Source organism: Halyomorpha halys, unplaced genomic scaffold (genome assembly GCF_000696795.3).
Source record: "Halyomorpha halys isolate HHAL.00 unplaced genomic scaffold, Hhal_1.1 Scaffold1357.1, whole genome shotgun sequence".
In the NCBI taxonomy this organism is placed as follows: Eukaryota; Metazoa; Arthropoda; class Insecta; order Hemiptera; family Pentatomidae; genus Halyomorpha; species Halyomorpha halys.
This window is the reverse complement of record NW_027109325.1, coordinates 71,916-97,094: the sequence shown is the minus strand read 5'-3', so window position 1 is coordinate 97,094 and position 25,179 is coordinate 71,916. Positions and strand designations below refer to the sequence as shown.

Sequence of the window (25,179 nt, the reverse complement as noted above, 5' to 3'; positions counted from 1 at the left end):
TATATATATACCTTAATTGGTTAGTGGTGAAAGTTTTAATGGTGAGGCTTTGTTTAGTGGACACCGGCATCCAAATGGATTAAGTATGAAAGGGGACCCAAAAGGTTATATAATTAATATAATACCAGGCAAGATTAAAGTTATTGATTTCTTATATATTTACGTTGTTGTTGGAATTGCCATGAAATATTTTAACTCTGGTAAAGGGTAACTAGCATACTCTGAATCAGTGTTGACATATAATACAATTACAAATAATGTATAGATATTACAAATATTATTATAATTATTACAAATATAATATACATAATACAAATAATCTAGAAAGGTCTGCATTATATTAATAGTATAATCATGAAAGATATTGCTGAAAAAGAATGAAATTTACTGACCCGTAAAATCTAGATCATGATAATTTAAACCTTTTGTAAAATTTTGGCAAGTTAGAACAAGAACTGTTCTATAAGATACCTTGAAAATATGTGTAAGCTAGAAACCCTCACTTCTTAGGATTGGAAAAGCAAAGCGACATGGTAAGCATTTTTATGATAAAATATTATTGGCAAAAAATAAGTAATTTCAATGAATATTTTTCTATTAGGAAGTGTTGGCCGGGGGTATGGTCAATGGGATGGAGAACACTAATTAGTAAAATTTATTTTTTATTGAGTTCCAGTGTTTTGGCCTAAATTTAAAAGTGCCATTTAACAACAGGCTTTGGAATTTTTTACTCTAATCGCCATAGTGAAGACTTACTTTATATGTAGGCCAAAATGTTTTAGCTCAATAAAAAATTAGTTTTGCTTATTAGTATTATTTTATTCCTTCCATTAGTATACGTTCTCCTGACCAACTTCTTATTATATTAATCTATGGTCCACACCATTATGACTATTTTTAATTTAAATCATTACTGTCATTCCAAAGATTTTGATATTATAGATTAGAAACTTTCTTCACAACAAATTACAGTGATTACATCCTTATTCTGAATACCACTGATGGAATTATTATAAAATCATGTTAATAAGCTTGAATGGGGACATTGATAAACTTTTTAAGAATAATACTCAGACATTTGAGTAAAACAGGGTAGCTGAATAAATGGAAAATTTTACAATGATAAAATATTTGTTAATTATTACAATATTTGGTAGAACTTCAACAAAAATCAGTTGCCACAACTGATGACCAATATTATTCTTTTAAAAATCCCAATTTCCTAAAAATACTTTCAAAAGTCTAAGAAATCAAACCTAAAGAGTTTGTTGATGCTACAAATTTCAATTCACAATAAATATTAGATACCATGTTTCAGGACTGAAACAGTTTTTGTTTAGGTAATTAATGTGGTTTAGTAATTGGATACCTAACTAAGTTTAAACAAATAAAATATAATTCTCATATCTGTTTCATTGTTAAAAAAAAATCCTTTTTATAGATCAGACCTTTTCAAAAGTACTGATTTTCTAAGTTTGTGCATTTTCTAATTTATATATATGTAGTTTTAGGAACAGAACTATATATAATATGAACATTATCTCTTATATCATTATCAAATGAAACAGTATCATGATATAATACATTATTTCAGACCATAAAATGGCAATTAATGTGATGTGTTCTGAATGTGATGGAAGGATTGGTAATTAGTAGAGGTTTTGGCTCTGAAATGAAATTGGCAAATTCAGAAATATAATGAAAAAGATTGTTATTTGCATTATAGCTGAAAGAAAAACAACAATCGTGTGAGGAAGTGAATCCTATTATACAACCTGAGGATTCTTTTTCTGGTTTGTTTTTTTTTATTATAAAACTTAAAAGAGCAGAAACGAGGAATTTGATTTTTTACACAAATATCCTTGAAATACATAAATTAACTAATTTTGCTGAAGAAAGGATGCTTTTTAGTGGCCAAAAACTTATTTTTAGGGGTTCAATTTAATGTTAAGTAGTTTTAATTTATTATATTTTAGCATTATGCTTTGCGATTGTATTTTTAAATGCAGTTTCATCATTTGTAAATTGATATAAAACCAATTTAGATTAGTGAAGTCAGTTTACTGTGAATCGCTCCTCTCTTATTAATTGCTGCATTAGTTAAAATAAGAAATGGCCTTCTTTTTTTCTTTTCTGTTTCAGATTGTTTGGATCGCCATCATCACCAAACTCTCCTAAAGAGTTTTCTGATTGGCTGTTCCATTCGCCTAGGAGGCAAAGAAGCTTCCTTACTCTTCATTTATAACTTCATGAGTTATCTACTACTCTGTAATGAAATTAATGTTTGTAAATTCAAAAGCTATCAATGTATATGTACTGATGTATAATTAATGCTTGTGTGCCATTCTGTTATTTCTTTTAAGTTGTTTAAGATTTATATTTATTATGTACCTCCTTATAAAAATTAAAAACCTAAAATCTAAATATGTCTTTTATTGAAACAAAATGTGATTATTTATGTGATGCAGGTAAATGATTCTACTAACCAAGACTGTGAATGTTGTATGTGAAATTCTATTGTATATTTTGAACTGCTGACTTTTTGGGAGAGTGCTGGTTTGAGAGGCTGAATCTATTTCCAAAAGCAAATTCATTTACTAATTATATTTATACCACTCGGAAATAATATTAATGCTAAATTTTCTAAACCAACTTTAGAATAAATAATAAATTGATAGAAATGGGGACATTTTGGCCAATATCGGAAGAAATGTTATTCAGTGGGTAAAACAAATATTTATGCTCTCAGTTTATGGGGAAGACATGGTTTTGTAATTTATTGTTCAGAAATCATTCGATTATTATGATAACAAGCATTATTTCGCATTAATTTTTATAATTAAAGGAAATTAGAAATCCGTATGACCTGATTAATAAACAATTTCGTAAATTTATTCGTACAGTTTCCGTAATAATTACTTGTTTGGTTGTTATTATCTAATCGTTTTCACCTAATACATAATCCCTTATCCAAATACAGACTAATAGTATTTGTTCTAATGTTCGTCATTGGAATAAAAATCTGATCAAAATGGATAGTAAATAAAAATAATCAAATTCTACCAAAAAAAGATGAAATCATACGATTTTTCCTTCAATCTTAACTAAAAATAATCTTATCTATTTGAATCGAAAACCAATATATTTTTTCTATAATGCAGGTTGCTCGTGGCCATGTTCTCGGGTGAAGGTGGCTGTGTCTATATTTGGTACTGGCACCAATTTAAGAGATGTGGTACTATACATGTGCAATGGGTTGGGTATGTGGAGTATAGATGAACTGACAGGATATTGGCGAGTTTAACGGGTTCGCCATAAATCCTCGCAGGATTTTAAACCTTCACCAGTAAGGTATGTGCTTAGGATCAAGAAGAGTCCTACAGGTTATAGTACAAGAGCCAAGAGGAGAAAAAAGGCAGTTATCTCACCCCAATTTTTGATTACTTTAATGAAAACTAAGTATAATTACTAGTCAAAATTCATGAGTCTGCCAAGTATACGTAGGGGGAATAAAAAATGGCGGCTGTTTCAAAGCGATAAAAAAACTAATTTTTATTTCGGAGCTCTATATCTTAATAAGTAGGAACAACACAAGAAAACTTAAGAGAACGTCATTTAAAGAAGAGTCAATTTGCTAAAATATGAGCCCTAATAGAGTTATTTATGTTAAATAGTTTTCGAGATATAGCTTTTTAAAAAGCAACTTTTCATAAAAATGTATGGGACGTACTGAAAGATCAGTAGTTAGTGAATTTATTTTGAAAAATCTATATCTCAAAAACCATTTAACGTACATATGTCTATTAGCACTCAAATTAAAGCTAGTTTAATGGAATATAAAGACGTTTATGACCTTTACCTTCGTAGGAATAGTAGTTTTCCTACTATAATATTTGCTAAAATAAATTGATTTATAGTTGTTCGGACAATAAGTTTGCTTTATGAAAAACTTCATTTCAGAAACCATTGGATGTAGAGATGTCTGGCAGCGCTCAAATTGAAGTGAGTTAAATTTACTACAAAATAGTTTATGATGTTTATCTTTGTAGGAGTAGTAAGTTTTTATGATATTTGACAAAATAAACTCACAAAATGTTAATTTCTAGTTGTTCGTATACAATGTAGGATTTTTGATAAAATACATTTCTAGATCCATAAGACGCATATATGTCTGCCAACACTCAAAATAAAGGAAATTTAACTTACTATTAAGTAGTTTATGTTACTTATCTTCGTAGGGGTAGTAGTTTTTATTATATTCACATATGAACATAAATATGGCAAATGAAAATTTGTCCGAACAACTATAAATCAATTTATTTTAGCAAATTTCATGTAAACTATTACTCCTAAGCAGATAAACATCATAAACTACTTTATAGCTCATTAAACTAGCTTTAATTTGAGCTAGCTAATAGACATCTGTACGTCAAATGGTTTTTGAGATATAGATTTTTCAAAATAAATTCACTAACTACTGATCTTTCAGTACGTCCCATACAACATTTTTATGAAAAGTTGCTTTTTAAAAAGCTATATCTCGAAAACTATTTAACGTAAATAAGTCTATTAGGGCTCATATTTTAGCAAATTGACTCTTCTTTAAATGACGTTCTATTAAGTTTTCTTGTGTTGTTCCTACTTATTAAGGTATACAGCTCCGAATGAAAAATTAGTTTTTTTTATCGCTTTGAAACAGCCGCCATTTTTTATTTCCCCTACGTATACTTGGCAGACTCATAAATTTTGACTAGTAATTATACATAATTTTCATTAAAGTAAAAAAAAATTGGGGTGAGATAACTGCTTTTTTTCTCCTCTTGTGCTCTTGTACTATCCCACAGGTTATAGTACAAGAGTCCAAGAGGAGAAAAATACTATGGTGATTCGGTGAAAACTATGATCTGATAACAAACTGAAAAGTTTATATTGCAACTGTTAATGTGCGAATAATTTTTTTTCACGATAAATTTTCAATTTTGGTTGTTGATTGGATCATACAGATTTCTTAATTTCTTTCACTTGTAAATAAGGGATATAGTTAGTTTTCATAATAATTGGATATTTTCTTTACAATAAATTATTAAACATTTATTTTTTTATAAAACTAAGTATAAGAATATTTTTTTTAAACCATTTTCTTTGTTCTTCTTAAACTCTACTGTCGTATTTCTCATTCTGTATAACGTAATTCTCATATTGTACTATCTTAATTTTCATACTATATCATCGTATTTCTCATGAAGTGTTGTTCTATCGTACTTTACTATAATTTTCGACTGTACTGGCGTATTTCTTTTAATGAGAAGAGACTGTAAAATCTTGTTTTTTTTTGTTCTATAAAGATAAAGAATTAATTACGATCCATCTCACTTCTTCCAAAAAGCAGCAGGCCTGTCATTTGGTGGAGAAGTGATTTCTAAAACTAGAGCCAATCTCTCTTCAGCACTTGATACCCGATACCTACTAAAAAGGGGACTATCATGAAACATTAAATACTTAATAAGTACCCTAAGCTTTTACATCTAAGAAAAAAAAGCCAATTGACGGAGTATACGTGTATTCGTATTACAGTATTTTTAAGATAGGAAAAAAAAATGATAAGGAGGTCCGCTCATTAGAAGTAACACAGAAAAAAGTAATTTTATAATCAATTTTTTTTTTTTTTTGGTCGATTTCTGTATTAAGGATGTGATGCAGTGTCCAATAATTTTAAATTTTCCAAAGTTTCTAAGTTTCTGTTTTTTTTCCGATCCCTCTAAAACAGAATAAAAAACAATAAATTAGTGGATGGTTTATGTATGGAAAACATAAATCAGGTTGAGTATTCCCAGGTATGTTTATTCCCAATAAACAGATAAGTATTGCACGTAACCTTAAAATACCACAGGTAGAAAAATGTTCCAACGACGAATTTCGACTGTTAAAAAATAGGCAGGAGAGGTTTTTTCCATTCCAAAACCAACGCCTGCCAGTTTGATTAAGGTTAAAAGTTGTTAGAACAAGCCTTCTACTTTTAGAATTTGTCTGAAGTGGGGTAGGTTAACTTTATAAACCTAGGTGAAATCTTTAGATGTAACAAAAAGCATGTTATTGAGAAAAATTCAGTCTGAATACTGAATATGGTATAATATTAGATATTATACCAATAATGAATATTAAAGATTATACAAATTCAATGAACTTTTGATCCAAAATTGTCTAAATTTATTTCAAAATTTTACAACTAATTTGATAGATTTTTGAAGGCCAATTTACTTCGATCAACCAATTTATTTTTAAGGGGTAGATAAACGACGACTAAAAAGTATAATTATTTAAAAGTGCCGATACATTTATCCAATCAAGAAGGCGTTTGTCTGAGACCGTCTTCTGTTTTTTTACATTTGTGAAAATTAAATCTGATGTAATGTCAACATAACAATGTCATGATGAAGATCCATCATTAGTGACAGTTAAGTATTTCTTTCTATATACCTAATATTCTAATACAATTTACAAATCAACTAATACATAAATTAACAATTTCTAATATTATTAATGTGTAAAATAACCATTTATGTTTTATTATTTAAGCGTGAGTAATTTTTTGTTTTCGAATACAAAAGTTGTTTATTACCTCTCTATTCCTTCAAATTAAAAAAAGACTATAAAACAAATATGTATAATATTATGTGCAAATAGGTTTTTATTGAGGTTATTTAAGAATTTTGATCATATATTAAATAATATGACCATGATTTATTGACTACCAAAATAAATTTGATAGTAGGAACTCAAATATAAATATAAATTTATATTACCAAATATTTCAAAATTCCAAATCAATTATTTGAGGTACTTGGTTGAAAAAAATATCTACATTTATTGTAAATTGATTTTTTTTGGCTTCATCAGATTCTTTAAGGTTGATTTAATAGATTTTTTAATGTCTCAATTATTAAAAATTATTATAATTTTATTTTACAATAATCATTTTATATCGGTTTTTGGGCGCGAATTAGAGGGCGCTTGTGTTGCAATCACAATTTTCTTAACTTATTAAATTTACTAAAATATTATTAAATTTAATAATTAACTCTAGTTTAAGATTATGTATTTGTCAATTAACCTTAGCGGTTTATTATGTATTTAACACAGCACTAATAAAAGTTTATAAAGAATGTTTGGGTAGTTGAATTAACAATTATCTGATAAAAAATCTAGAACGAAAATTCATAGGTTTTTATAGTCATATCATCTTACCTAGCTGATATTTACGTTGCCTGTCTTCTTTTTTTCCTTTTTAAATTGAAAGTAGTGTAAATATGATGTATGAGCTGAAAAAAAATAAACAAAAAACAAACGTGTGAATACTGACATTCATTGTTTCCTTTGTTTACCAACCATTTGTATAAGTCTTGGGTTTGTGGTAAGTGGCAAACTTGCAAACCCAGCATAAAATTCGGTGTAAATACTTTGTTTAAATTGTTGTTAATTAACTTTAGCGGTTTATTTGTTATTTATAAACAAAATGAGTTTGGCGCCAAAAAGATGTAACTTTTGTAGAGTTTGGGCCATGTTTGTTTTTATTTTGTAGTTAAAAAAATTCTTCCAATCTTTCAATGGATAGTTTATTGAACGAACGAATGATTTTTTTTAACATATAATTTCTTCCCTTTTGGACCAAAGCCATAAATTTGTTGACCCTGATCGGTCAAGTTAATACTAATTCATTCGCATGACTCCTGAAAGATATACCTAACCTAACCTAAGTCCTATATCGTGTATTTGAACTCATTAGTTACATTATTCTCTACATATTTTAGGTGAAATAACTTGGGAATAGTTTTATCAAAAGAAAGGTACGAAATTAAAGATTTTTTTCCTTAATTGTTCTGTTAATATTTCGTTATTGCAGAAGTAACTTGGTTCATCTCGATTTTGTCAACTTTCCGATAGCGCCAAAACAAAAATATTTTGTTTTTGTTTTCTTTTAAAAGGAAAAGAAATGGGAAATTTTGAATAAGATGATATGCACATAACATATCAATTAAAACGTTGGTTTATTACAGTAAAGATATATTAAATAAATGAATACTAATTGATACCGAACATAAAATACTGAGTTGTAAATAGGTTGGAGGAGGCCTTAACTCTGCAAAAGTTGTAGCGGCACAGATGATGATGAAATAGGTATCCAATATTTGCTTCGAATTGGTTAAATATTAAAATTTGTTATTAGCGGAGAACGTTAAGTAGGATTTCTCTGTATGGCAGGTTTTACACTTCTGTTGGAGTTATTGATGAATTGTCTTAATCTAAATATTAAGGTAATGGATATAATCAATATTTTCTTTATGATAAATTATAATTATGAACAAGAATGACGGTTGTAAAGCAGGAGCATTATACATTCAACATGTGTATATTGCTTGTAGAACAACCAATATTAATTTTCTTTCGATAGAGAAACCTATTCTTGTGAATGGCTTCTGCGAAAAAGTAAAGACAATTGAACTTTAATCACAATAAATATGAACATATAGGAATGTACAGGTATTGTGTCTCCCGCAAAGCCAAAAAGCGAGTAAAAAGTTAACAAAAAAATGTTTAAGCTCAAACTGTTCACTTCATTTGTTATTTTATAAGAGTTGATATTATCAGTAATGTTTATAATTTTATCTTCTTTTTTTCAGTTAAAGAAAAATTTTTGTATGCAGTCAGATTTTCTGAAGAGATATAGTGATGTTCATTGGTATCAAATCACGATTTCATTTTGAATAAATGAGCTATACAACTAATTAAAAAGCATTTTTTCCTGATCTATTATGTATTTCTGGTAACAATACATAATAGGGTATATCACGATTAGCGTACCATCCAGATACACAACAGGCTCTATACCTTATTTGCAACAAAACGTTATTGCAATTCCACAAAGAAAAGTAAACAATTTAAGTTTTTTTTTCTCAAATTTTCTGGAACATATCTATTCACTCGAAAACCATTTAAGATAATTAAATTCCAATTGCACCATAGTAAAAGTAGTTAATATTTCCTTAATTACCAGTGATGCGGCGAGAGGGATGCGCTGGGATCTCTTGAGTTCTGCTCTACCCCTCATACGTGGGCGATAGAGTGGGCTCAGGGATCCTCAGGTCGATTGTGTAAATATTGTATATATTATTTTATCATTATGTTATTTTATTTATTTATTTTTCATACAGATAGTTTGGTTATGTTCAACTTGTCTATTCTTTTGTTTGTATATATTTTAAGAGTTTTATTATTATTTTATTAATTTTTTTTCTTATTTTTTTTTTTTTGTTTTATTTTATTTTAGTATGTATGAGATCATTCATCACTATTACCTATTGCCTACAACTGTGTGGCAGATTGTAATATCTATCAATAAATAAATCTATCAATTCAATATTTCCTTAGGAACTGAAGTTAGGTTTAACAATAAGGCGATTCATAATTGCATAATTATAATTCCTGAAGGCTTCTTACTCATCAGTGGTTACCATAAGAGTTGATTTGGTATGATATTTTCAGTTATAAAAATAATCTTGATTCCTTTATATTATATATTTGTTAATCAACATTACATTTTAAAGATTTTATCTACACTTTTTTTTTTTAAAAATCATTGTGACCATTATTATCTACTAAGTAAAAATAAATTTTATTTGTTACCATTGCTTATTTTTACATAAAACGTAAGTGAATAATAATTTGTATTTATAATTTATCAGCAGACCGGCAATTGTTAGATTTGAGGATGTAATAGTTTTAATATATTTAGTTAAAATTATAAATGTACATTATTACTTTTATTTACATACTCGTTTAATGATTGAATTGACTGCTTATTATATTTATTTTATAGTAATAAATAGCAATATATATATATGATAACTAAACTACATGGTAATAATACATAATAAAATATCTAGTATCTCTATTCACTTTAATAACAGGTTTCCACAGAACTGGAATACAAAAACTGGATCATCTCAGTACTAATATTGGTCCAATAAGGATCTGTGTAGGCAACTATTTAACTACAATTATCATTAAGAATGTTTGGTGTATTGCTTTAAAGTTATAAAAAAAAAAAAAATAAACAGAATTCAAAGAAAGATTAATTCTACAATTTTTGTTTTAAATATAATAAAAATTCAATAGGCTTGTTGAGGTGGTCGAATGAGGTCTGACTCCTATTGATTATGTGTTGTACTCTCGACCTGAAGTTCAAAATAGGTGAGGTTGTTGATTAGTAGATGAATAGATAGGATAAGACTTATGGGTGTTAGCCGTAAGTTCTTTAAGGATCGTAACCTCGACCTACAGAGTTCTATTCCTATAGGTACGATGGAGGAATGCAAGCCCGGAGGGTAACCAGTCGCCGGGTCCTGCGAAAGGTTATAAGCTGTAGGAAAGATGAGAAATCCAGAGACGACAGAGTAATAAAAGACATTTCCAAATATATAATACTATATTGTACCGATCCACTATGTACTCGTACTGGTATTTGGTTTGGGGAACGAGTGGGTCTAGTGGTCCTTTTTGCCAACCCCTGACGGCTACCTGAGTTGCCGCCGCGTTCTAATTAAGGTGGGAGTGTTCAATTCGAAGATTCATTCTTCGGGACCGCCGAAAAATGAATGTTAACTGCCCAGAGTGGGAAACGAACCGAGCCCACTGGGACCTGCGCCCCAACCCGCATGGCTGTCACATCCCCGATCTATTATGTAAATTGTTATCCTAAGGTGTGTTTCTCGCGAAGCGAGAACTTAAAATTCTAGCAAGTCTCGTCAAGTTAAACGATATTAGTCAATCTTAGTCAAGTCTCGGGACCATTAAACGGTTTTATATTATTTTGAAACGGTTGTTGTAAAAACAAAGATTGATCTATCAATAACTGGTGCAATTAGCCTACTGGAGTATTTTGAAGATTTGACACACTTGACTACTACCAAAAATAGTGGACTCCAGGATTTCTGATGCAACAACCAATACAAATTCAACCAAGAGGTGCTAAATTTATGTTTTAATTTAAAATGTTTAAAATTAAAACTAAATTTATAACATCCAATTCCAATTATTTTTATAGTTTGAGCGAAAACAAAGATATTAATTCTGAAACCCTGAATTTGGAATATCAGTAGTTTATTTTAGAATTATTAAAAAGAAACATCATTTTCACCGCTCTAGTAATGTTTCATAATTATAATTGTAAATGAATTATGTATTTATCGTAAAAGACTCTAGAGAAGACATTGATTTATTCAGACAGGATTACTTCTTTCCACACTCTGGGCATCCCTGGTTGGGCTTTCTCCGTCGAGTCGCACAACCAATGTTAAGCATACTAGCTATCCTGCAAACGAATCCCCTTCTTCTTTTTTCTGGCTTCTTTTTTATCTGGACAGAACATCGATTGTACCTTTTAAAGAATTTATCTTTTTCAGAGCCTTGCCTCTTCTTCACCTTCGTCGGTTGACCCTTACATAGACTCATAACTTCTTTGAAAACCTCTTCATTTAGAGGCTCGATTAGAGTTTTAATTGGTTTGTCCATTTCCGTTATGCTTCCTATATGTAATCCAAAGCTGCTTAGGGACCTCCGTTGATCAAAGTATCCTCTATTCGAGTTGGCAGATTTTTGTAGATTTTTGTTTTCCTTCTTATTTTCGTTTTTCTTAGTGTGTATGTTTTTATTATTTTGAATTTTTTTTTTGGGTGTCATGTCTAACCTCTTAGGCATCGCAGGGAAGTATCCTAGAGTGCTATATAAAGTTTTCTTAATAACGGGTTGCTTTCCCTCATTTCTTTTCCGTTCAGTAGTGATGGAACGTTTGGAAGTTTTTGCATTTTGTGAACATATTTTGTTTCTTGTCGTCTTTAAAAGCTTAGGACGGCTAACAGTATGCGATCCGGTCCCTTTGGGGATTTTTGACACGGTTGAAAAACTAGCTTTTGATTTACTTGTTAGTTGAGTATTAGAAGGTTTTTGAAAAGGTGATCTAGCTTGATTTTTTAGATTCACAGTGCTATTCCGTTCTACCACTGTGACGCTCTGTTCTGGTTGCTTCAATATTTTCTTTCTTACTGAATTACCTAAGGGCAATTTAATGCCTGGTCGGGAAAGGTTCATTCTATCTTCTTGCCGATTGAAAAAAGCTAATGCTAATGATTGTTTAGGAGTTGACTTAGTTTTATTAGCGTTATTAAATAATTCTCTAAATACTTGTTGATATGAAGCTGATGATTGATATTCCGTTTTTGATGGTTTATCTTTTGCAATTGATGGTTTATTATTTTGCACCAGATTCTCTTGTTTATCTTTTACTCTGAGATTGGGTATTCTAAAGTTTAGAATGCTCTTTTTTTTGTGAGCTTTTTGAAATTGCTGCGCTTCGTTGTTTCTTGCTTTTTTTTCTATTGTTTTCAAAATCTCAATAGGTTTAAGTTCCATTGCGTCTTTAAATGTTTTTAAAATGTTTTTAGCCATCGATTTAGTCGAAAGGTCTTTCTTTTTTTTAAGCTCTATTTGCCAATTTTTTTCCTGAGCTGATTTAATTAACTGTTTTACCGTTTGATTTGTTCCCATACCATCACCATACAAGTTATTTTTCTTCAAATCTGTTTCCTTTTTATGTTTCAAAGCCGTGTATTGAATTAAATTATCATTCATTCTAGGACCTAAGGTTCTAGAAAATGATTGCCTTGGTGGCAATCCCCACAATCTTTCTTGGCAAGCAGTCTTGCTGATGAGTTTCTTTATGCTAAATTCTCCTCTTGAAGGCTGAAGAATCACTGCCTCACTAGAGAATGAGTTTAACCAATCAAAATTTCTTTTCTTTAATTTTTCATAAATAACAGATGGTTCTCTTTCAGCAGCCTTGGATGCCACTTGTCCCCTGTGAGAAACGAGAGTTACATTGGTACCTGAATGTTGAAGTTTTCGTGGAACATTCGATGGATCGAGGATAAGAGGCTTAGAAGATTCTGCTTTGGCACGTAGTGTAGTAAAACTCCTTCTGCCGTTATCCAAAATTTCATTACATGGCCTTAGGAAATTGTTTCGTAAATCAATGCTACTGTGGCTTCTTGATTTTTTACAATAAAAAAAAGGAGTTCGTTCAGGATAATAAGTTATAATAGGTTCTACACAATTAAATTTTGTCGTTAACTTTAGCTGCTTTGACGGATCTTCGCAGTCGATGGAATCAGAGACAACAATATTTTCCGCTGATTTATGATTTACCGACTTAAAGCTAATGAATTTTTTGTCGAAGAAATTGCAAGCTGAAAAATATTTTTTTAAATGACTGCCAAATTTATTATCTTGATCACGGAATTCTTTGATTGGAGCGTTTTTCGTTTCTATAAAATCACCTTTTATTATGTTCACAGAATTATGATTCCAAAACAAATTATTCAGCCAACCAATTTTGTTTTGTTTTTTTTCGTTAGTTTGTTTTATGGTAGTACCAAACCATTGGTAATTGTCTGCAACGTTTCCCAGGATAATGCGTTTTAATGGAGACTCAGGATCAGAAGATTTCATGTTTTGGGGCTGGTTTCTCAATACAGAAATCTGGAAATCAAAAATATAATTTGGCAAATTTCGTAATATGTTTAAGCAAAATGAAATTTGTTAAACAACTTTACTTTGAAAAAATAACATATATGTTATATTATTATACTTTAGCTACAATTATTTAATTTTTATGGATATTTAAAAAAAAAACCTATTGTTGACAAATTAGTTTCTGGAGTTATTTATTTATTATGTAATAAATAAGCTGCGATTTTATCTAAAATTACAATATTTTATAATTTATATGATTAGACACCAAATAAAGTGTTGATTAGTAATGTTCTTTCAATTAATTTACTACTAGTTTCCTCAACTTTTCATCAAGTTCACAACAGCTACCTTCGCTGAAACTTCATGGTTGCTTGAAAATCATGACCTCCAGTTATAAAAATAAACGAAAAACAAGTTTTTTTACCTACCTGTCTAAATTCCAGTCTGTTTGAAATTAGATTTCGTGTTGTACTATTGGTTCGACACCTAAACTGATAAGAATTGGGAAGGAAACGGGACCCCAGAGCTCTCGAGAGGTATTCTACAATTGCTCTTGGAGTATGCTAGAAACAGCTGGTTAACTCTCCATGTTGGACGCGTAGTTATCTAATGTATAAGATTGATGATTCTAAAGCTCCCTCTACTCCAACTACAATGTTCTCGACTCTTTTTTTAGGTCTTAGTTATTGGTGAATGAAGTTTCTTTTAGTTGTGAAGTAGACTCAGTAACCTCCTCCAGTGGAATGTGCTCTTAATCTTCTACTGAAAAGGAGTATTTTCAATGAAAGATTTATAAGGAGATCGTAATTCTAAAACGGTTTTAAATAGGGAATTTTCCCCGATTCCACAGGTGTTATGTACCTAATAAGTTTTTGAAAAAACAGTGCGGAACATCGAAGTGATAAAGAAGGAAATTATTTGAGTATTGAATTTCCCACAAGAATTTTTTAATCATGATTTAATCATGATTTTAATCATACCCCCAGGCGAATGAGAATGCTCAAAAGTGTGTAACATTTAAGAATTCTCATGAAAAGCGATTCTCAATTTCCTCTTTTGATTAGAAATTAGAGAGTTAATTGCAATGTAGAAGAGCTGGAAGAGGCTACAGAGTCAACTTTATAGCCGAAGGAAACTTCATTCACAATGACTACGACTTACGGAAGTTCCATTTCGAAACTATTAAAACTCTAGAAAAAGGAGTTAAATCTTTTGAACACCCTTTAAACTAAGCCTGGAGGACTTTTTCAAAAGTATCATTTTTATAACAGTTTTCTAGTTATCGGTAGCTTGTACCCAAGAAATGCCACTAAGAAAACTTGATACCCTTCCTTTAAATGAACCTCAAACAGCTCACAAAATGAACCTAATTTAACTTATCAGCAAATGTTTTCAGACCTAATTTTATGAATGATCATTTATTTATTAATTATTACTTTCTTTCATACGATATATTTATGGAGACCGTTTTATCAACTTTGGGTTACGGTCGAAGAATCTGTGTTACAGCAAAGCAACATTTCTTAAAATATCCCCTACGACGAGACCTATGAAAACCCAAATTTCTTTTTTATTATCCTCCTTTTATTGTTTTTTGCCGGGACTGACCACATCAGTGCATTGATTTCAAAACAGGCTTAATCGATAAATAGTGAGGTGTACCATATTTCGTCTTTTCATTTCATTAAAATAGTGTTTTCTGCAGGAAGGAATTTCTATCTTTTAAAAAAAAAACTTTATTCCGAAATCGGATTTCTATCAAGCTTTATGAGCTAAAAGCTATATTAGTATATTTTCATGTTGAATAAAGAGCCTCCTCTTTCGATATTATTTGCAGTATTGGTAACTGTTCAAAAAAATATAGGAGGTTTGTATTGAAACATTTTTTGGTTGGTATATTAGACGAGAAATACCAGCTTTATTGTACCAGCTATCAATATCAGTTAACATAGTCTTACACGAGATTCGTTTGGAACAAATATCTGTGGCAGATAGCCATTGGTGAAGAACAGAAACAACATTTACTGAGACACCAAGTGTATGTCAACCTTCTTACCCAATACCAATTCTTACTCCTACACATTTGGTAATACCTGTCAATTCTTTAGTTACGTATGTATGTTACTAATCACAGTCCTAAATCCATAATTTTTATGGGAAATATTGCACTTATGCTTTGAAACTTTATTGTAGGCAGCATCAATGAAATCGATACAATCGATGTAAATAACATCAACCCAATATGAAAGGGTAAAATATAATAAAATAACACCATATAGGCGAATGTGTCAATTATAATAACTCACTCTTGATCTTCCAGAAGGATAATTTCCTGGGAAACTGTGCCGTAAGTAATTTTTCATTTTGTTTCTTATATTTTTTATGTTTGTGTGCTAACCTAAAAATTTTGCAAACAAACCAAACATTTAATCCAACATGTTTAACGAATGCCAGCTGAAGTTTATAGAACGTTATAATAGAAATATTTCTTATATAGATCAAGTAGTTTTTTCTAAATCCGAAGCAAGCAAGACTTCTAAAAATTGATTGCTTATCACGTTTACTTTTATCAATTTTAACAATAATAAATGATTGCTAAAATATTAGCTAAAGAACGACTAATCATAGGCGTGTTATTCACCACTAATAGCAACTGAACGTTTTAAGGCGTTACTAGCTGGTTTTATAGGAAGGATTACATCAATTATAAGCTATCGGTGTACTGTGCGTATTAGTGTAATCCCTACACGGTCAGTTGGATTGGCAGTAAACCATAGGTGGACGTTTAGATTGATCGGTAATACTCATGGATTATTAAGAAAAATCCAATCGTTCAGAATCCGAAGTCGTGGAAATACCAGAGAAAAAAGAAGGGAGGTGACGAGTTCTTCGCTCATTTCGTCCGTTTCACTTTTTTCTTGCAAGTAAATGCTAAAGTAATGGCCAATCAAGCTTTCCGTTGCTTACAAATTGAAAGAGACTCTTCGGTATCTCATATAAAAGTAAGCTTTAGTCGAACAGATTTCACTTCGTGATTCAAATCAGTCTGGCTTTTGGATGATGACAGTCATTCTGACTGACCTTGCATTGTTTTAGAACAAGGGTACTGTAGTGAACCATGTTTGGGATCCTCTGCCTTAAGTGACACCCTAGAAACACCAGGGCCCTGTTTCATAATGAAAGCTAATAGTATTAGTTGATAGTACAAGCGTAGAAACTAGTGTGGTAATAATACTAATACTTATTTTTTTCTTGATAGGGATGACTATTAGTGATATTACAGGAATTAAAAAATACTAATGTACAAGTTTCTATTGTACAAGTCTGTGTAATTGAATTAAGATAAAACTACAAGACTAATAGTATTAGTTTGTACTTTATTATGAAACAGGGCCCATGAAGTATAATATCCATTATTTATAAATACTGATTATTTATTATTAATTAGTATATATTAATTAATTATAAAACAACTATTTCAATTGTCATTCTCATAATTCTTGTTAAGCGCATGTATATTGAATTTGAGGTTTATTATTAATAATGAATGATTAAAATGTTTATATTTTAAATAGATTTTTAATTTTGAATTTTGAAATTCTCAATTATTTTACTGTAATCTACCCTATACACCAAAACATTCATAAGCATACTTTGACGAAAAAAATACTAGCTCAAATCAAAAGTAGTTTTCACTAAGCATGAATGTCTTTTTCAAAAATGTAAGTAAGTAAAAATGTTGATCATTTCCAATGGTTGTGAGTTTATCAAGCGTTTTATATAGCGGAAGAACTGAGAGGAAGCAAAATAAGTTATTATTTATCTTGAGAACTATTTAACGTAAAGAACTCTATTAGAACTAATATTTTAGAAGATATACTCTACTTTAAATAATCTACTATATAACTTTTTTAATGTTATAGGAAGTTCTAATAATATGGAGCGCTAGAAAAAATTAGTGAAAATTGTAGGTTTTTTAAAAATAAAATAAACTTCAGGATGTGTATACCTTAATTCAACGTTTAACGTTTTACATTAATTCAATGTTTACTTTTTAATGGTATTCACTGTATCCCTTGCCCTTACCTAATCTAGGTAAAAATGGAATTTTTTTTAACAGAAAATATAGTTCAATTTTGTCTTTACTTGAAAGAACTAAAAATTCATATTTTGTAACCTCTCGAACATCCGAAAATTTGATTTCCCCTTTACTTTGGTAACCATATTAGTTGGTTGAGTCAATTTTGTACAATCCTCCTTCGTATCTACAATAATAGTATACATGTTGCTCTGTGGTAAACGGTGAATATATCGACTATAGTTCTCTAACTGCTATGTACTTGGTCTAACGATCAGTTGCTTGAGTTGTCTGTCGGTAGTTGCTATCAAGCTTTTGTGTGTCTGTGTTGTCTATTTTCAGTACAGTAAGAACGTTTTATGTTATCTAACCGTAACTGATAAAACATTAATAAAAGTAAAAACATTTTATTTGTGTCCACCACTCCCGCGTTCAACAGTTACCATCCTTAGAGAAATTACGACAGTCACCCTGTATCATCCTATATATTCACCTCCTAACCTCCTAATCAACTCCCTTATCTATATTGAACATGCGTCATCGAGGCCTTCTGGCTAAGAGTATTTAATATAATCAATTGAAGTCATATCTTACACAACTACCCCACAATTGGTGACTCCGACGTGATTCAGAAGGTAGCATAGCAGATCTCCGATCTGACGTGTAATCCGTTGTCAAGAGGCCAGCCCGACGTGTAAATCCGTCGTAATGAAGCCCGACTCGATCACAAATTTGCTGCGACATACAGTCTAGCCGAATGAGATCATAAATTAATTGTGGCACTAATAGGAGGAAGCATCTAAGAGGACAGGAACAATAAGACGACAAAAATGAAGGTAAACAATGAAAAGAGAATCCACCGTAGTTCAACCTCAAACAGGCCTTGTGTCATAGATTCCACAAAAAAGGAAGGAAGGACATTAAGATGCCACTTGCAAAGTCGCTTTTCTTATTTCCTTTTCCTCGCTATTTCTGGCATAAGGGGTTCGGCAGCAGTGGAGTAGTACACCACGGTTTTGTATGCCACTACTACCAATAATTTTCAATTTTATTTTACCCCTGGATTTATCCCATCACACCCATTTGCTTACTGGGACCTAGCTAACAGCAATACCCAAGGAAAATATAAATCAACAGTATCTGAAGCTACTCGATGCCGAACCCCGTATACCAGAAATGGCGAGGAAGAGGAATAAAGAAAATAAAAAGGACATCACCAAGACTCGGTCTTCAAGGAAGGGATTATTGTAATGACACGGCTTCCCGCCAAGACTAACAGCTTCACTTCGTTTCACTGTAGAGCTCTATCTATGTTTTCTCTAGCTATTTTTTGTGTTCAGGGTTTGCAGTGTGGTGGCTTAATGATTTCTGGAATTTAAATAGTGATTATAACTCCTAATGACCCGTAAGTTCGTTTTATAAATAGGTTTTAACCAACACCCCGAAGTCAGACGAAATTGACCAAGGTTGTGAGAAAACAGATGAAGACGTTCACGAATCCAACAATTGGTTGCTAACCAGGTGAAAACAAATTGAACTACATCGTTTTTCCTTGTGCCTGTCTTTGATATACATATCATATAGTGCTGAAATTTGACCAAACTATCCGATTTCGAACCGTAGTTCTTATTTTTAACTTGATCCAATCCATATGGATTTAGTTTGGCACTGCCAAAAAATGGCACCCAATAGAAGTAGCCATCATGCCCTTTTGTCACCCCACCGGACTCCAGCATTTATCTGTTTTATAAGTTAGTTATGTTGAGTCTATTCCCACGAAGTTATCTCTTCTCTGGATTACACCTTCTAATCTTTCTCTCTGTTCTGTTAAGATATTTCATTTGACCTAAGCCGCACTTCTTTAAAATCTACTGGTTCTCCTACAATCTTCCTCCCACTTCTTAAGATATTCAATTGATAGGTTCTCTCAAGCCCCACCTAATTTCCTAGACCGATATTATTGGACGAAGTCCTCTCTCTTTGCAGCCAACAATCACTATCCCCTCTTCTTCTATTTAGTTATAAGTAGCTATGTATGTAGAGAAGGTGATTCTTTCAATAGGCTTTAGTCAGAAGACATGTAGTATCGTAGTCTTCAGTTCTTCCTAGTTTGTCAGAGGTTTGTTTCTGTTACAATAAAAGTAAATATTTAAGTCTTAAATATTAGAGTCTATTATGTTCCACACCCATGAAACCAGTCGTGGTCTGTAGATTGTTTATGCACCACGCCCAACCAATCTGTTCAGCTAACGTTATTGATTGAGTATTGCTACTGGTCTTCTGCTAATATTACTGTATGGACTTATTGAATATTAATATGTTAGGTTTTATCCCAGTTTATGTATGTTTTTCAAAAACCCACATTAAACATCAGCACAAGCGCGAATCTGCTCGCATTCTAGTTAAATTCTCTCACCAGCCACTGGTAACAATAATGTTTTAAACTTCAAAATATAGCTTTCCTATCTTTATCCTTTATGTTCATATTCAATACAATCCCATTGAAGTTTCAGTGAAAATGCGATAACTGGTGGCAGAGCTCATTAACACTTGAAATAAATAAATACACTGACCACACTATTCAAAACTTTCCTAAGAATGGAGGCAAAGAATAAAATAACTATCACATTAAGATGAAATCTACAGTGGACTATAAAGGTTCTGTCCCTCTCCTGTCTTTAACCGACCCCAGTTGCAAACAAAAAGTGAATTATCTTTTTCTATGTTCCAATATCAACAATGGGGCAAACACTTGTTAACACTTGCAAACACTTGCTATTCATTTAAGAAATGAGCGTATAATTTTCTTCACTATTCATGATGAAACTATACCAAGATTATAAAAACTCATTGCAAAAATGATTCAAATTTCTAAAATAGGTAACCCTAACAGAACATTATTATATATCTATTTATAAGACTGAAAATTACAAAATTGATTTCGTTACTTGGAATCCTTAAAGTTTTAAAATCAAATTCTGATCTATCAAAAACATATGTCAATAAAATATTGTAATATGTTCAAGCTGAAATTCTGTACAAAGAGATTAATAAGAGAAAAATGCAATATCATCGCACCATTGGGATGATCTAATGGCTGATAATTCCTTAAGTTCCTTAGGGGTGTATTACCAATTGTTATAGCACCAAAAGTTCTCTGAGAAAAACGTTTTTACTAGATCTAATAGCGTTTTAAAATGTCATTCTTTTAACATTTGTATTGAAGATAAACTTCCTTTGATTTATTATCATTATATTATATTATTTCATTTGTATTATCATCTATATAATCTATTGCTTGGTCTTTAGCAATAAAATGGGATTATGTTCAATTGAATCTCATGACAGTGGGTGTAACTTCAATTGAATTGAAAAAGAAAAGAAAAAAGTTAGACAGTAATGCCCAATAACAAATGTATAGATTGATTTCTTTAAATGAAATAATTTATTTTTTCTTTTTGCCACCCCCTTCTCTTAATTCACGACATTCTTGTCGGATACGACAAGCTTCTTCAATGTAAACGTCTACATATGGTTCCACCTTAGGTGGAGACATGGTAAATTTATGCCCGGTCAGTATAGGTGTCCTTGGCTGCAAGTACCGGTTCTGGCTATCACTTAAGGCGGTCTGAACTTCCCGCTGTTTCTTACTGCATTTTTCAACACATTTTCCAGTTTCCTTCTTTTCCTTCTCTTTAAAAAGTGATGAGCTAACATGGAAGTACCTCTTTGTTACACAGCCAGGAGAATAACCGTAGGCGTAAGTGCATTCCTGAAAACGTAATATTATTTAGTTCAAAGATAATTTCATAATCCAAACATGATGTCATAAAAGGGAATACATTATCTTTACCTTTTGGCCCTAAATCTGATTATAGCGACCCCATCATAGAAAAAAATACAATTAGTGTTGATCTTAAGTTTAGTTTGATGGAATGACAAAATTTGCGCGTTGCAAAATATTAGTACTTATTTATAATAGTTAACGTTTTGTACTTGTGTGGATATTAGTATCAATACATTCCTATATAACGAAACATATAATTTTTTTTTTAAATATTTATTTATTGCTATTTACAACTGTACATTACAATACATTTAGTAAATCTGATCTCGGTTAAATTAGAGTGTTACAGGCGTGTAGAGAAACTACCCATTGGCAGCACTCTAATGACGTTTTGTATTAGCAGGTCTCGTGGCCATCTTCTTTTCAGGCGCCTCGGAGGATTGTCAGGAATGGAAGAGGATGCAAGGTTAGAAACTGAGTGGTTTGAGTATATAAAGAATAAGACGTATAAGTAATTCCCCTGAGAATGTAAATTTCTGAGATAATTGTTACTTGAATCAAAGTTAAACAAAACATTCATGAATAATTACGATTTTTAAATAGTAATTTGAAGGTTTTAGTCTACATCAATACCCAGAAAGTAGCCTAAATTAAAAGTAATATAGTTTTCTAACTTTATTTTTGGTTCATGGTACCATGGTAAATAATTGAGGTAGATTTTCGTCCAATCAGGTCACCCAGTAAAATTTTTAATTAATTTATTCCTATTTCGAGGTTTCGGCTGAGAGCGACTTGACATCTAGTCATCTTACAAAAATTGGTAACACAAAAGTTCTCGTGACATTCAACATTTTCTATCAATGAAATTTTTGTAATTGGGTGTCGAGGCCAGACCACTACGCTGGAATTCTTTAGTTAGTAGAAAATGAATGCTCCAAAATATCTCAAGCCACTGATATCGTTTGTAAACTATTTGTGTAGCAGTCCAGTGCCTAGGCATCCAATTAATAAATTTCGTTTATGGAAAATATTGAATGTGATGTATTGACTAATTTTAATAAGACGACAAGAGGTTAAGTGTATCATGATAGTTCCAGTTCTGAGAAGTGGCTCTTAGCCAAAATGTTGTAATTGGAATAAATTAAATTAAAACTTTTACTTGATGACCTAATATCATATAATAAAATCTACCTCAAAAATAAAATTAATATATTACCTTTGGGTTAGATTTCAGAAATTTCGCTGCTCTTTTCAGCGCTAGCTTCTGTAACAACAATCCAGCCATAAGTAAACTAATTTTAGAATGTCAAAAATATTAGTCCCAATATAATATTATATGAGAATTTTGTGGTTACTGGTTGTAAACTTTTTTATAGCCTTGAGCTTACATCATGCCTTATCAAATAATTATTATTAACAGATGTTAATGTTATTGATTTTAGGGATTGGTAACATAAAAATGACATTCAGACATTTGATAAATACATGTTTTAGTTATTGTAAATCAATAAAATAACTTAACCATTAGTTTAAGGAATACTTTTATAGTTCCATAAGCCATATTCATATTCATATACGTAACACGATTATCTCAATGATTATCTCCGTTCAGTTAACCAGAGGAGGTAATCTACTGTCCGTCACAGGGGAAGTGAAGTACAAAGGATTGAAGTTGACCACGCCATCGGTACTCTGGTTTAAGTGAGGTTAATAGTAATTTCTGCCACTGTGATGTAAACAGAAATAGAAGGTAGCCAGTTATTGGCTTCTCCTTCTCTGCCACACCCCAATGCTCATTAGGCCCGTCTTTTGAATTCACTTTTCTTGACAACTTACCCTCTCCATTATACTCCTTCTTCCCAGCAATTAGCAATTAATCGAGGTGTAGCTTGCTCTATGTGATGCATTAAGGTGGGTGTTGGGGCGAGGGGCTTTTCTTAAATGAACCAACTTACCTCTTCCCCCTAAAAAAATCGTTCGCTGGTTCGGTGGTGAAAAAATAAATAACGGAGGACCTGTAAAGATGGTGAACACAAAAATAATAAAGAATAAAAAAGTAGAGAATAAAAAAAAACCTTCCAAATGGGTATACACATTTAATAAAATTAAAATATAAAACAAAAATAAATAATAAAAAAAAACTGTTACTGTTGTTATAAAAAAAAATATGTGTAATAAAGAAAATAAAATAATTTGATATATACATAAACAAAATCGCCTCTCTTTAACTATAGAAAAAAAAATGTTCTACTGTTAATGGTGCAAGCTCGAAGGAAAAAAATCAATCACTCACAGTAGTGGTATGCGCATACCGCTCCAGGCTTGAGTCTCCGCCGTCTTCAAGCGTCGATTGGTGGGTGAGGGTCATGAGTTGAACCCCAAAAAAAACTTTACGTGGTGAGCCGGTGGGTGTCTCTCGCTATGTAGTGGCTCCAGGCAGCGGACTGTAGACTCTAGGCTCCCTTATCAGTCTGCCTAAAGGCCTTAATCCCATTGCACTTCGCAATGTTGTTGTGTACGCCGAGCCGCAGCGATGTATTTCTATTATACTCGCATCATAACAAACTTCCTTATTTAACTTTATTTACGTGATGAGTTCTAATTACCAACAATTAAACAAAAAATAAACTTATAATTAACAAAAAAATAAAAAACCAATTGGAAGTAATAAAATTAAACTAACGAAAGAAAAATGTACCTTTGGGCTTTAACAGTGGGTTTACACCATAATTACGCTTGTATTTGCAATTACGAATGCAGAATTCTACTTATCAAAAGTATTTACTAATGCTGATATTCTTTACTCACATATGATGACTAACATCGAATACTACTTTCACGTACTTACGTATAGGAATACTAATCGGTATTCGTCACTCGTGAATTCACCAGTACTTCTATTTATGATATTTACGTAGTAGTCCTGCTAGAGGTTTGTGGTAACGTATACTATAATAACGTTTCTTATTTAATTATCCGTAAAGTCTTAAAAGAGTGGTATTTATTCTTGAAACTTTTTTTAATAAGTGAAAGTGTAAACAATAAACTGTAGACAATTTTAAGAATGTATTCGCAATTGTTATCGTATATCACATAGACAAATACAGTAAGTATTTATGATTACTTAATATGGATATTGTTTTATTCATGAGTAACGAATACCGAGAAGTATTTTTATTAATCTGAACATTTTTTATGACTACACATATATTAGTCCTAAGAATCCAAAAAAGATGATCCTTTTTCTTAGAATGTATGAATGCGAGGAATCCAAAACAGAAAACAATTGTGAAAGGCATTGAATGGCTGGTGAAAAGTTAGTATCTCTGCATGAAAATACAAATAAAGAACGAGAATACGCATCAATGAGTCTGTTAGAAGAAGCACTTTTGACGTTCGCAAACTGTACGGAATATGCGTAGTGTAAGTTTTGCATCCCAAAACTTGTACTCCGCATAATCTGTACAGTTTGCAGACTGTCAGAAGAGGTTCTTGGAACAGACCTCATGATAACAAGAAGATAGCAGTGCACTTTTCCATAAGGTAGAGGACACTTAAAATCTATGCTTAAACGTTCCAGAGAAGATGTGGATTTAATAAGGTTGTAGCGATACCGCTATCTGTTGTTTCATGCTTTAACTACTACAGCCGCCAATACCGCTATGGCCCGGCATGAAGCAATCCACAAGCTTTTTTTTTTTTTTTTTTCATATTGATAGATTTATTTATT

General features: G+C 31.3%; 2 protein-coding genes across 2 annotated transcripts; both read right to left on the bottom strand.

Moving 5' to 3' along the window:
• Window positions 1-11,254: 11,254 nt before the first annotated feature.
• Window positions 11,255-16,038, bottom strand: LOC106689419 (uncharacterized). Its single transcript, XM_014434368.2, has 2 exons — window positions 15,891-16,038; window positions 11,255-13,590 (listed from the first exon to the last, which is right to left on the bottom strand). The coding sequence occupies exons 1-2, from the start codon at window positions 15,945-15,947 to the stop codon at window positions 11,287-11,289; spliced, it is 2,361 nt and encodes a 786-aa protein (XP_014289854.1). The 5' UTR covers window positions 15,948-16,038; the 3' UTR covers window positions 11,255-11,286.
• Window positions 16,039-21,074: 5,036 nt separating this feature from the next.
• On the bottom strand, window positions 21,075-22,852 carry LOC106689427 (uncharacterized). Its single transcript, XM_014434378.3, has 2 exons — window positions 22,666-22,852; window positions 21,075-21,434 (listed from the first exon to the last, which is right to left on the bottom strand). Exons 1-2 carry the CDS (start codon window positions 22,732-22,734, stop codon window positions 21,108-21,110), a joined length of 396 nt encoding a protein of 131 aa, XP_014289864.1. The 5' UTR covers window positions 22,735-22,852; the 3' UTR covers window positions 21,075-21,107.
• Window positions 22,853-25,179: the final 2,327 nt, after the last annotated feature.

Coding starts and splice junctions, on each gene's coding strand:
- LOC106689419 (XM_014434368.2), bottom strand. CDS start 15,947: ATGAAAAATTACTTACGGCACAGTTTCCCAGGAAATTATCCTTCTGGA. Junction 13,591..15,890: donor ATCCTTCTGGAAGATCAAGA/GTGAGTTATTAT, acceptor TTTGATTTCCAG/ATTTCTGTATTGAGAAACCA.
- LOC106689427 (XM_014434378.3), bottom strand. CDS start 22,734: ATGGCTGGATTGTTGTTACAGAAGCTAGCGCTGAAAAGAGCAGCGAAA. Junction 21,435..22,665: donor TTCTGAAATCTAACCCAAAG/GTAATATATTAA, acceptor TTACGTTTTCAG/GAATGCACTTACGCCTACGG.